Raw genomic sequence first — 13,312 nt, forward strand, 5'->3', positions numbered from 1 at the left:
TTAGCATGTTTCACTATAATCTGACCTGATTTTTCTCATCAATCGGCGGGAGATCGGATGAGCCAAAATAAATTAAAAAAAAGCAAATCTTTGACTCAAAATGCTCACATGTACTCTGAGCTGTTGCGACGTGCATGCTCGATGCTCAGAGGAGGTTTCGGTGACCTGAATCAGCGCGTTGTGTTTCTTTCCACAGACCTCTCCGCAGGATTCAACCCCTTCACCAAAAACATCCTACATGGACACATGACCAGCAGCCGCCTGGAGGAAGAACACTATCAAAACGGAACAGGCATAAATGAAAACGGCACCGGACACACACACCGACACATCGACAACTGCAGCGGTTATGCTGACTTTCAGCGCGCACCGGAGAAAGACATGGATTTACTTGTAGTTTTTATTATCTTTTTTTTTTTTCCAATTATTAACTCATGGGACAACAACAAAAAAAAAACAAAAAAAACATCAAACTATTAGGCTAGAAGCATGATTTCATATAAAACAAACGGAAAAAAAAAACAAATGAACAAAAAAAAAAAAAAAAAAACAATTTAGCAACCAAAACGTGCTTCCTGTTATCCGTGTCAGCATGAGCGACTGCTGCCGCATGGCCTGTCTTTAACTAGAAACACTGGGGGGACGGCGGGGAGGGGGGAACAGGCATGCAATACAGGCCGTGATCAATCACTGGGCCCGTTTTGGAAAAATAACAGGGAAATATCAAAAATAAGATTAAAAAAAAAAAAAGGAGGGCGGATAAGAAGAAATACATAGTCTCTAGGCAACAGGTACCTTCCCCTCTTCCCGGCCACAAACTCTCCAGCAAACAGCATCACAAGCAAAGATCCGCTCTGTCCCGGTGTTCTCCGAGTCCAGTGAAGCTACACCTATCACCCGAGGATATCCGTGTTGTATATATATATCGTATGCACCAAGATGCTCTACCTGACTGTGTGTTACCCGTGTTGTTTATAACTTCCTCTCTACGTGATGATGCTACTGATGCTGCAGTTTCAGGTACATATGGAATCCCTCCCTGTTTTTCCTTTGGTTTCATTTGTTCGGTCTGAACCTATATATAATTCTATATATCTTTGTAGATACAAGAACATGCCAATGTCGTGTCGCTCTGCCTGTTTTTAAAACGTCAGATTTTTGCGTGTCGGGTTGTCGTTTATTTTCCGCTTTTGTTTTTTGTTTTTTTCCTTTGTGCTTCCCACGTGCTTTTTACCCTCCGCTTTTAACATATCAATGCATAGAGGGGAGGGCATATTGTAAATCAATGATAAATTCTAGGTTTTGGGCTGCGGGGAGCAGGTTCCTGCGGTGACTGCCATCCTGGCCCTCAAAGCGCTTTGCCTCGTGGAGAGGGTGGCAGTAAGAGTTAACAGATGTCTATGACAGATTAACCCTCTACCATCCCACTCCTCTGCCTTTTTTTGTGTCGTATCCTTGTGAGAATTTGCGTTTATTAGATGTGTGTCTGAGCCAAAACCCCAGTACCTCACTTCACCTTCAATCTCACCTCTACTGCCTCACCCCCCGCCCTCCCGTCACTCCATTCGGCCTCCGAGTAGATGTAGCAGTCCTGTCCACCTCCAGCAGGAGACAGACTTTCACCTCCGACTCCTAGCGTTTATCGCACCCCATCGCGCAGTTTCTGAGACCATCAGCCATGAAGTGAAATCATTTACGCTGTCACTACGACCACGGGACGGCACCTGAGCGGGGTGAGTAGCTGGAGACGCAGATCAGCGGTTTGACTCGGTGAGAGATGAGAAATCGGCCGGAGAGAGAGGGTTGCGTCGAGAGTCGAGGACGTGTTGAGCCATGATGTTTGTCTCTGTGGCAACTTTGTCAGGCGTATAGCAAAGACAGTCATTCAGTCACCAATCACTGTGATGAGAAACTGTAATACTGACCCACAACTGTGAGCCTGACCCTCTTCCAAAGTGTGTGTCTGTTGTTTTAACTCCCTTTTTTTGTTATGATTATGTCTTGTTTTTTTCATTATTTGGTTTCTTAACAGAGGAAGCAATAAGTGCTTACATGAAGTAAAAGTGCGTGAGTGTGGGTGACTGCGTGCCGTGGCGAGACGGAGAGGAAGAATGCTCGAATCAGTATTCACGTTCCTCTGAAACTGGAACTTTTAATCTCTTTGTCGCAGATTAATTCCTCTGCGAGATGATGTCAGTACATTAGGAGCTCCTATCCAATCACGTTGCCTCCTTAATGAAGAAAACGTGTACAATTTAAGAATTATTTTACAAGAATAGTTGTTTTCTATTTATATTTTTCTCATAAAATTTAGTGTGTATTTAAACCAACTGGGGGAACGGGGCGGGGGGCAAACATGTCGAGTGCCCAGTGTTTGGTTTTTGTTATTGTTAATGAAAGGATGTGTGTTTAATTATAGTTTTTCAACCTGAACATTCATAGTAACCTTGAAAGTGTGTGTGTGTGTGTGTGTGTGTGTGTGTGTGTGCGCGTGTGTGTGTGCGTGTCGGAGAGAGAGAGCGAGAGAGACTGTAACATCCCGTCCAGGATACGGGGAGATGTCGCGGTTGTAAAAATATCACGAGGAGTAAACGTGCGAGAGGGCGATGAGCAGAGGCTCACAGATTATAGCAGAAGTTCAAACTCACGTATTTTTTAAGAATTGTTTTACCTCAATAACCTAATTGTGCCATTCTTCATTATATCCATTTCCTACATTTCCTATGCATTTATATTTAAATAATATGTTTGGCCTTGAAAGATTAACTATAAAAAATTATATCTCAGAAAAAAAACAATAAGTTGCAATAAATACCCATTCTTTATGTGTTGAATTAGTAGGGCTTTCCAGCCAGAGATGATGAATGTAAAGTCTTGGTATGCTGTTAGACTTGTTACGAGTAGTCATGTGTATCAGCTTTGTACAGTAGATTAGAGTATGCTATGTTGTTTTAACTCAATATCTACTGTCCATCCCCAAATAATTTCATGGCAAAATGTTTAAATCTCATGTGTTATGAGCGAGGGAAGTTTTGTTTGATTTTCAACTACCGTACCCATCTTTGCATTTGATTTAATTATCTATTCCATCAGACACAAAAAGATAGATGTCAAAAGCGCCGCAGTGTAAAGGCGTACTTGCCCCTAATGTCAAGCACACGGTTAACTCTCTAAGTGCTCGTATCTATGGAGCGGGTAGATTCGTCTCTGACGCAAGAGGCCTTTCTCAATTCGCCGTTGAAGTCAGGGTTGGAGTTTGGGTGCAGCGGCGAAGCGGGATGGAATTGTGGGGAATCTTGGTGGCTTGGATGGCTAGTCTTTCAAGATGACACGCATTTTTCCTCAACACAGCCCACCCACCCCCACCTCCCCACCCCGATCCACTACCAAATATAAGAATGAGTGAATTCCGAGGCTTCCACGCGGTGACACTATGAATGTGGATTGGACTGAGGTTAAGTGCAAGCGGAGGGACGAGTGAACACGACAGCGATATTACTGACGGGAAGCCCTGCGCTGAGGGACTACTGACAAGATGCCATCAACCAAGGTCATGCAAAAATATTAACTGTTGCAAAAACTAGAGAACACGTGTATATTCCTTTTAGAATGGATTGAAGACATTATTAACGCAATAGCATATTACTCAATACTAAGGAATGCAAATGCACACATGCACAGAAAATGTTTTTAACATAAATGGATATATAGACATATATATATATATATATATGTATGTGTGTATATATATATGTATATATACATATATATATATGAAATTTATGAAAATATATATATATATATATATATATTTACTTAGAATGCTATGCACCCTTACTTGTCAACTGGGACTCTAGTTATGTTATGGATGTACTTTTAGCATCATACAGCTGTAGCTACCAAGAGACTGTTGAGTTCTGGGTATTGCCTGCAACCTGGGGACAAAAAAGGGGTCTTGTGGGTATTTTAAATTGTTTTGCTGTTTTTATTGTAATGAGGAGTCAAACATGAATTTAAAATGAACATGTAAAATCCTTTTAATTCAACCTAAATCCAAGGACATCTATTGACAACTTACTCTGTACACCAGCTCAACATTTACAAACTTAATAAAGAAATGAAATGCCCTTGCAGTGTGTATGCCTTTTTTTTGTGCAACACTTAACACTTACGTGTACGCGAGCACAAGCATTGTTAGCAGACCTTTTGATCTGTGCATTTGTGACATCGTGACTCGATTATTGTGATGTCCATTTATCCAGGTTGCCTAAGAAGAGCGTCTGAAGGGCTGCAAGCTGTCCAGAATGTGGCAGCCCATGTTCTCGTGTTCGGAGCAGGTGAATTTGAACACATTATTCTACTGGCTTCTTGTTTGGGCGACAGCTGATTTTAGCTGCTTTCTCACCCATAAAATAGTCAGTGGCATTGCACCATCTTATCTATCTCACTTGGTGGAGCCTTGGATGTGCACTGCGTCCGGAAAAAGACTGTGGGTGAGAGGGTCAATTCTTTTCTTGCACCTACATTGTGGAACAGTCTGTTTCTTGACATCGGGCAGGACCTGCTTTGTTGATTCTTTAAAGTAAAGCTGAAGACCCGCCTGTTTGTTGTGGTGTTCGAGTCCTGGGAGGTGTTTGTTTGAGTTAGTTCCTGTTTCTGTTTTTCATCCTGCCCCCTCTGGATGACACGGTGGTGTAGAGATTAGCAAATCCGCCTCACAGCAAGAAGGTTCCTGTTTCTATCTGGACAGGAGGGCCTTTTCTATGTAGAATTCTCCCTCTGTTCACCTCGGTTTCCTCCGATTTCCTCCCAAAGTCCAAAAAAAACTGTGGGTTCACTGGAGGCTTCTAACTCCTTTGTGCCACGTAAGACAGGGTGAATGAATTTTATTGTTTGTGTCATACTCTTAACCCATCTTACTTCTACTTTGCAATTTGATGGAAAGTGTTCTATAAATATTCTTACTGATGATTTATAATTTTACAAGAACTTACATATTATTATGTTTCTGTTGATTATATACTTGGAACTGAACCTGGTGCAAAACCGGCATTGCCTTCTTCTACCACTAGAGGGCGCTATAACATCGCTTTCTCCTCTTGTGCAGCTTCTCGCCGTGCAGTCTGTCTCCTGGCTGGTGTGCAGGTGGAAGGACGTGTGCTCAGGTCCTTCGCACAAAGAGCCTGGAGGACACCTGGGAGAGAAAGAGAGAGAGGCCACATGTTGTAATGTGACCTTTTAGTTACAAACTTTAATCTATTGCACTCATGAAAAACAGGTACATCCCTTTTCTTTATGCCGGGACAGTCGCCGCCGTGTCCAGACAAACACCAGAGCCCAGGCGTGGTGCGAGTTGTTGTTCTTAAACCCTGGGCTTTCCTCTTGTCTCCATGTCCTCCAGTTAGCCAGACACGGTTCATTTTTATCTGAGAAGATGTCTACTGGCTGCCAGACGACCACTGCAAAGGCGATTCCGTCGACCAGGAGGGTGACCATCACCGATGCGGAGCACATGCCCCATGACTACTCCACCACTCCTGGGGGGACCCTGTTCAGCACCACCCCGGGCGGTGTGTATTGTTTGTCGTACGCCTTCCGAACACCTCCTACGTGGTGCCCGCGGTAATTTCTTTGCCGTCGGTCCGAGTTTCTGTGAGCGTGTGGAGACGGAGACCCCTTTTCTTCATCTCCATAATAGACCATGAGGCGCGCTGCTAATGCTGCGAGCCATAGCATGGCTAATGCTACATGCTAACGTTTGCAAGAAAGAGTATGGTCCACAGGAGACCCGAGAAAAACTGACAATCACACGCCAAGATGCGGGATAAACCCTGATCTCACGCGAGTGTTTTTTTTACTTTACATGTCACTTTGTCTTATAAGTAGTATTTTGGGGGGGGGGGGGGGTCTATCAGCTGTTTTGAAGACGCTAGCGACATCCATTGTTCCTGGTTGCTGTGACGTCACATGCAAACAGGCGCTCTCATTGGTCCTCCTCTCAGCCCGTTTGACTGAACCAGCACAAATTAATGTATTGTAGATTTTCTAAAGTCCTGCGCAAATAGATCACGTTGCACACACACACACACACACACACACACACACACACACACACATTTATATACAGAGAGAGAGCGAAAGATCCTGTGAAACATTTTTTTGAATTACTTCACAATTTACCATGGCTTCTGAACCATGTTCAACTTTTTCAATCTTTAATTGTTTACAGTGGGTTCATAATATAAGGTCTATGTTTACAATCAGCTAATACCCTCTGTTATTTTTGAAAGTTTATCCAACTTTTTTTTCCCCCCAATCCTGCAGGCACCAGGATTATCTACGACCGAAAATTTCTCCTGGGATGTCGTAGCTCCCCTGTGGCAAAGACTCCTCCGCGAGGTCTCCCTGACATTCCTGGAGTGACCAGCCCTCCCTCTAAAGATGCCCAAAACGGAGAAACGCCGTGCAACAATGTGACGGCGCTGGATGGCAACACCGCTGGTATGTGTTTTTTGGATGATTTAATCAGTTATTTGTACCACTTTTTCTAAAAACCAAAGTCAGTACACTGAAGTCCACTCACTGATTTAGTTTCAAGATTGTGCAACAAAAAAAAGTCTGCCGACCCTTTGACTTGTTGTCAGCTTTCATCTCTGCGCTGGGCAGAGTGGCGTCACTGTCAGCGTGTTCCGTTATCATTGACTTTATTGTCAAGTGTATCATCATCACAATTATTAAGAGAAGAGTTGAGGTTTGCAGATGAGTTGGAAAGAGATCTCATCGTGATAATGACAATGGATTCTATTGCGACTGTTTGTCAGCATGCAGCTTGTGGCCCTAGAGAGACCCTATCCTCCATGCATTTTTACTTTTCACTGCTTCGGTTACAGAAACATAGCCAAGGACAGACTGTACTGTGGCCCTGTATGGTCTGTTTTAGTTAGTGAGGTAAACTTTTCTTATTTTTCTCTTGAATTTCATTAAGCTGTAGTGACAGCCACTTTCATGATGTTTGGGTTCCCCCTGTTTAATAACAGTGTAAAGATACCTGCTCTTCAATTAGGTTGTTTACTTCATCAAGTTAAATGCAGTTAGCAGAGGTGGCAGTGATTTACCTTCATATATGATTGAAATAATCACTATATAATATATAACAACAATTCTCAATTCCCGTCAAAGGTAAATTTTGGATCCTTGCAAGGTATTTTGTGGCAGATTTTGGATACATCTTCACAAATTTCAGATTTTCGTGGGGTAGTTTCTTGCTAATGAGTAGAAAAGCCTGTTGTTAAAAGCACAAAAAATAACCCCGAGATGATGAACCACATCCAAATGTAAAGAGTAGAATGCGACAAACATTTCTATTTTTTAGGTAAGCCAAGGCTCAGTATGACATTTAATATATATGTTTTACATTACGGTAAAGCTGAGCCGTAACCGACCTGAAATCCCTGGACTGTTAATGTTGAGAGGAGTTTCTCACGCTGAGATGTTTGTGTTTTGGAGGCGATGACGCACAGTTTGAAATGGACATCTAGACGGCGCAGGAACGAAGCTTATGATGGGTTTACCAGTGAGAGGCTGAAGAGGACCTTCTCCCGTCGTCCATTCCATGAAGAAGGCGGTCGGCCGGCGATAACGCCAATGTCTTTGTGTTTCAAACCGTTTCCTCATTAACTCGTTTGGCCTCCAAAGAAATCTAATGAAACATTTTCTGTCCACTTCGAAGCTCATAGGCGATTCATGTGTGAACAAGCGTGCCTTTCTTTCTTGGCTTTTAAATAGAACATTTTTACCTACAAGAACATAACACCAAGAAAGTCATTCTTAACAACTGATGTAAACTAATTTAAACTGAACGTCTTTAAGTTTCTGACAACCATGCCAGAAGGTTTAACCTCTCACTGTGTATTTATTTCTACACATTTCCTGACGTTCCCTTCTTCAGGTATTGCCTTGAAATTTTCTCAAGCTAATATATAATTGTTGAGTGTGATCTTATATAAATAAAAAAAATCATGACCCAATAATTATACAGAAAATAATTTTGTTAATGGAATTTTGAAACAGATTTTCTCACAGTTTGAGGGTAACAAAAATAATAAAAGCAAACGCCATCAAAGCAAACACCGTTGTGATTGTTTTTTTTTTTTTTTCCCCCAGTATGTGTCAGTGTCTGCACATGCTTGTGTTGTTCACACCGCCTCAAAACACAGAGGGGAAAATCAAATTTAAATTAAGTTTTTGATTTCATTTCAATTTCATATTTTATACCATAATTTTGAAAGGGTTGCTCTTTGACCTTCTGCCTAGACCTTTGGTGTTTCCTGCACGCCTTGTGATTGTCACACCAGAGAAATTCCTCAAAGGGCTCCGTGACACCTGATAACCTCGGCCAGGGGCCTGGATGGAGTCGGGTCAATATACAACTGTACAAAGTCAAGACAAACTCCTTCCTCTGTCAACAAATGGCAACGTGCACCAGCACCTCATCCGGTGCCGGGATCTTGTTTATTCACCCTGTCCGTCGTCTTTTTACTTTAGTAAAAAGGAACCCAACGTGGGAGGACTACTTGGCATAAATATGCTTTCATGTTTGTCTAGAACGTGTCGCTAAAAATCACAATTTATAACCTACTGGCGCACCCATTGTTTTACTAGGGTAATGTATGCTGGGTTGATGACGTATACAGGTTGCGTTGTGTTTAACTTTGCCTTTCCGGTAGTGTTAACTTTCACCCAGTACAGTATATGGGTATCTGTGCGGTCAGTCAGCACAGCAGTCCATAAATCTACAGTGCCAGCCGATGACAAAAACTGGAGCTTCTTTTAACAGACGCTCTCGCTCTGTCAGCACGGCAACGCGGTTGTCACGCTATCGCCGGCCGCTTTGGCCGACTCTTGCTTCTTCGCGTGTTTGTTTGTCTTAATTTTGAAGCTGATTTTGACTTCTATCTTCAGTGTTCTTCTCGTTCCCATCTCTCTCGGGTTGGAATAGGAAGGGTTGCGCAGATGGCATGTTTTTGCACGACGGGGTAAAACGAATGGGAACGAATTCAGCGCAACTTCATGACGCCACACAGTATTGTGACATAACAATAATGGCGGCCTATGAGTGAAAAACTCACAATTTTATACAAACTAAGATATGTTTAGGGATTTTATTATTGTCTTCATATAGCTGGTACAAATATTGATCAAATAGGACAATAACAAAGTGACTGAGGTTGCCTTTAAGGAACCTCACTAGTTTCTTTAAAAGTAAATGTTGAGTGTAGTTTTAAGTGTATGAATTATGACATGCACGGCTAAATATCGTAAAGTTTTCACTATTCCTCACCCTCCTTATAATAGACATCAGTCCCACCTTTCACTCATGCATGTTGAAACACACTTCAGCTCACTCTTAATTTAAATTCAGCATTTTGTCGCTTGTGTGCTGATGTGAAACAAAAGAAAAGAACACTGCAGTCATTAATGAAATCATAACGGCGTTTTGATTCATCAAGTCTTTGTGTAAGATATGATCATAGCTTCGATAACTTTCAGTTTTATCCTGTATTTCTGTCCGCTCAGCCTCCCTGAATATGAAGGGGTTCTGCAAACACAGCCCCGGTTTCAAGCGACCAAAAATAATCATCTCCAATGACTTTCTAATTTTCAGGCGTCATTAATGAGCATGCTTTTCAGAAAACACATCAACCAAAGGAAAAGGTAAGCCGGGGCAGAGCTCTGTCTGCCGTCGCCTTGGATCTTAAGTTGCGGATTGAATGGTTTCATGTTATCTCTCCCGGTCTGCCCCGTCCTTCCACAGTAGCCCGGGCATATACACATTTTTGCTCGTCCCACTGGCCTACCAATCTCTGTTTGTTTGGGGTCTAATCTCCCCTTGCCACCTCTGCTTCCTGACACCCGCGGCCCCCCTTCGCTCTCCCCCTCCCCTAAATAAACAAGCGCTACTGCTTTTCTCTCCCTCGTTGATCCGTCCCTCCGTGTCGTACCACTTCGGCCTTTCGGTGCTAGATCGCAATCAACAAAAGACGCCCGGTCGGAGAGAGACCCTAATGACCCCTGATGATGTGATCTGTGAACGGCCCGAGATATTTGTCGAAGGTGAGGCGACCAGAAACCCTTACAAAGTCAGCTGGTCAAAGAAGGCAGACAGACGAGGAATCCATGAGAAGTCTCAAAAAATTAGAAAATCAGTTTTTTGCAAAATTGTGTATGGAAGCAGCAAGTTCCTGTTGACGTGAAGGTTTCGCAATCTCAAGTTCTTCTAAATAATGACCATCAGGAATTGATATTAATGATTTGAATTGGTCAGTGTTCACCACGCCATAAATACATTTTGCCAAAATTGCCCGCACAGACAAATGCCAGTTATTGTTTGATGCTTTTATTTAGATCACACAAATTCAGTGACTTTAAGTGCCCGAAAATATATAAAACACAAACGATAAAGTTTTGATATATATATAGTTTTAACATTATGTACAATATATACATTATATCATTTAAATATGTTATTGTTAAATGTTCCCCACAAAGTTTTCTTCCTTCACATTCAGAGAAAACTATTACCATTATGTGTGGATGGCCCACCCACATATATATATATATATATATACACACCGTATATACATACATACATACATGTGTGTACATACGCACATATACATATATATGTGGAAATGTGCATATACATATAAGTATATGTATGAGTCCAGGCGCTTCAGTGACAGCCACACTCTTCAACTATCATGTCCTCGTGATGCCGCAGAGCCAGATCGTCGCTCTCGTAGTAAAGCATGGAGAGCGGGCTGAGGCGTGTCGGCACGCAGGACGGGCAGGACACTCTCTCCGGGTGATGGTGTCGCAAGAGACTCTGCAAAGGGAAGTCGGCAGTTTGGAGATATCCTTGCGATTTTGTAACATTTAGTCAAAGGGAACTGAAAAAATAAGGCAGAAAAAAAATGGTCTTACCTGCATGTATGCGTGGTTGGTTGGATGGAAGGAGTCATCCAGAGGAGAGGGACAGTCTCCCTCACAGCGATACGCGTTGTACCGTTTTGGATGCACAATCCACTCGTCCCAGCCGATGTGGTCAAAGTCCACCCACATGTCCACCTTCCTGCACATCGGCCGCTGGCCGGTCTCCGCTGGTGGCGGCGCGGAGGGTGCGGCCGTGTCCGCCGGTCTCACCCTCTCCAGACGGTTTCTTTTGTGGCGTCGGCTTTGGCCGTCACCTTTGACCCCATCCTTGGTGACGTATTTGGAATTTTCCACTGTGTGAATAAGACTGTACGCGTCGCCCTGAGGCTGGTTATCTTTCAAAAAGATGACCATCATGACTCGCTCCGCGGTCGGGTGGTTTATACCCGGTGCCTTTCCAAGATTCCGGAAGAGGGCTTCGCTGTCCTCGCCGCTACCGCTGTCGGCCTCGGGCTCTCCCGAAGCTTCGGAGATCCGCTCCACGTCTCCTTGGTAGAGCCAGTATTTCAAAAGAGAAGTGACATTGTAAACCTTCCACGACGACGCCGTGGTGCGGGGCGACCCGCGCAGGCTTCCAAGGAGAAGCCGCTCGTCCCGGCACGACTCGCCGCTGCCGCTGCAGCTCCGTTTTCGGGAGTGGTGCAAATCCACGGAGGCGCGTTTGGAGGCGGAGAAAGCCGGTAGTCTGATCCAAAGCTCCGCCAGCTGGACCAGGTTGCTGGCGGAGATGGATGACAGGTCAAACGTAATGCTCCACTTCTCCCCGGCCTGATGGCATCCTGGAGATAAAGCAATACACATTAATGGAGAGTCCCAAATATCAGACGGCGGTGTCGAGGATTCTGGACAAACCAGACCCCTGTGACAAATGTCAAACCATCGGGGTGGGAGGGCGAACAGACAGGATGTGTATTGAACCCCCCCCTGCGTAAGGCTGTCTGAGGGCTAATATACACACCCACTCACATAAAACAGAGAAACCCTTTAAAGTTGAATAAGCATTTTGACACTTGCTGGGTTGTAAAAAAAAAAAAAAAAAAAAAAAACAACAAAAAAGAGGGTCTGATAACAGATAACGGAGTGGCTGCAGAGCTGCTGAGGACAGCGCAAGGTAAAGAAGATTGTGCTGGTTTGGCAACGATCCACACCGACAGATGTTTTAAGTGAAAGAAGAAAAAAATGAAAGGCTTTGTATATTATCATTATTACCATTGAATAAGTGCTGGCTCAATCTGGTAGTGCTTCAGACAGTGTCCGATAATGGAACACATTTGTGTTTAACACGCTGTCCGATAATGGAACAAATTGCGTTTTACAGGCTGAGAACACCTGGTCAGCGTTTTAATGCCAGATGTGCGAGCGCGCCCCGCACCTGTCCAGGTGTTGTCCCGCACATTCGGGTCCCGCAATTTCCGTGTTCCCGTTTCGGATCTCTATACGCGAAGTTTTTCATTTGTTAAAATATACTTGAAAGATGGTCGGGGACTCACCGCTGGCCGTCAAGCTGAGGATGGAGTCGGCGGTCGTGCGCGGTGAGAAGCCGCCCGCCGGCCGCGGGGACGCACCGAAGGACCGGTACAGCTGCATGATGAAATGCGGGGGTCCGCCGCGGGGAAGCGGAGAGCCGACGGCGGCTGGTCGGCGGTGCTCCGTCCGCCGGCCGGACGCAGCGATCGCGGGCAGCGGATCCGAGCAGAGCAGCAGCAGCAGCGGCAGCAGGACCGACCTCTGCAACCCCATCTCCGCAACCTTTGAAAGGAAAAGTTTGTCTGGAAGGGTGGGACGTGCGTCCGGAGCCGCGGCCGCCCCGGACGGCCGCTTTTATAGCGGACAGCTGCCCTTTGATGACCCCGGAGACCCGGGGGCCTCCCAGCGGGGCCGCGGAGGACAGAACAGCGCAGCCCAGCCGGCCAAGGTCACGGTCCCCTCAGCCTCCTACCCCCACTTCACATCCACCTTCATGTATGATAATTCTTTGAATTCTCTTATAGGGTGTTTGTTTGTTTTTCTAGAACAGGTTGTATGAGTGACCAGCAGGTCTGGTCCAAATCATGACTGTATGGTTGCCTTTCTCATAAATATACCGAGCAATGCTGGGAAACATCCATCCATCACCCGCCGCTTATCCTGCTCTCAGAGGCAGGAAGTCAGGTACACCCTGAACCAGTCAATCGCAGGGCCACATATACAGACAGACAGCCATTCACTCACTCATTCGGGGGAATTTTAACAATTTTTTCCAGTTTTTGGACTGTGGGAAACAGGAGAACTCGAAGGAAACATGCAAACTCCACAAAGAAAGGTCCCCCTGTAGGAGTTG

The 13,312-nt window shown here is 44.5% G+C and overlaps 3 protein-coding genes and 1 long non-coding RNA gene across 18 annotated transcripts in view; 2 read left to right on the forward strand and 2 right to left on the reverse strand.

Moving 5' to 3' along the window:
* The window catches only part of ank1a (ankyrin 1, erythrocytic a), a 77,320-nt gene extending 73,193 nt beyond the window's left edge, over window positions 1-4,127 (forward strand). For all 14 annotated transcript variants that reach the window (XM_086173536.1, XM_086173533.1, XM_086173535.1 and 11 more), the window contains one exon: window positions 197-4,127. Coding sequence is in view for 2 of the 14 variants with exons in the window: in XM_086173533.1 (XP_086029659.1) it covers window positions 197-250 (54 nt within the window). In the remaining 12 variants the exon portion in view is untranslated. The remainder of the gene's footprint in view (window positions 1-196) is intronic.
* LOC147218365 (uncharacterized) lies at window positions 3,470-5,114 on the reverse strand. The gene is made up of 2 exons (XR_015108783.1): window positions 4,995-5,114; window positions 3,470-4,854 (listed from the first exon to the last, which is right to left on the reverse strand). It is a non-coding gene; the product is annotated as an uncharacterized LOC147218365 (long non-coding RNA).
* A 12-nt stretch (window positions 5,115-5,126) lies between these two features.
* On the forward strand, window positions 5,127-8,127 carry LOC147218366 (eukaryotic translation initiation factor 4E-binding protein 1-like). Of its 2 annotated transcripts, none has more exons than XM_086173548.1 (4): window positions 5,127-5,278; window positions 5,402-5,570; window positions 6,325-6,501; window positions 7,507-8,127. In XM_086173548.1, the coding sequence occupies exons 2-4, from the start codon at window positions 5,435-5,437 to the stop codon at window positions 7,536-7,538; spliced, it is 345 nt and encodes a 114-aa protein (XP_086029674.1). In that variant the 5' UTR covers window positions 5,127-5,278; window positions 5,402-5,434; the 3' UTR covers window positions 7,539-8,127. The 2 variants fall into 2 exon arrangements, with proteins under 2 accessions (XP_086029674.1, XP_086029675.1); XM_086173549.1 differs by having other exon boundaries at window positions 5,135-5,278; window positions 5,406-5,570.
* A 2,426-nt stretch (window positions 8,128-10,553) lies between these two features.
* Window positions 10,554-12,732, reverse strand: spaw (southpaw). The gene is made up of 3 exons (XM_086174382.1): window positions 12,483-12,732; window positions 10,984-11,771; window positions 10,554-10,885 (listed from the first exon to the last, which is right to left on the reverse strand). The coding sequence occupies exons 1-3, from the start codon at window positions 12,730-12,732 to the stop codon at window positions 10,733-10,735; spliced, it is 1,191 nt and encodes a 396-aa protein (XP_086030508.1). The 3' UTR covers window positions 10,554-10,732.
* Between the last annotated feature and the right edge of the window lie 580 nt (window positions 12,733-13,312).

Source organism: Fistularia commersonii, chromosome 26 (genome assembly GCF_037954325.1).
Source record: "Fistularia commersonii isolate RoL2024-O1a breed Wild chromosome 26, RoL_Fcom_v1.0, whole genome shotgun sequence".
Taxonomy (NCBI): domain Eukaryota; kingdom Metazoa; phylum Chordata; class Actinopteri; order Syngnathiformes; family Fistulariidae; genus Fistularia; species Fistularia commersonii.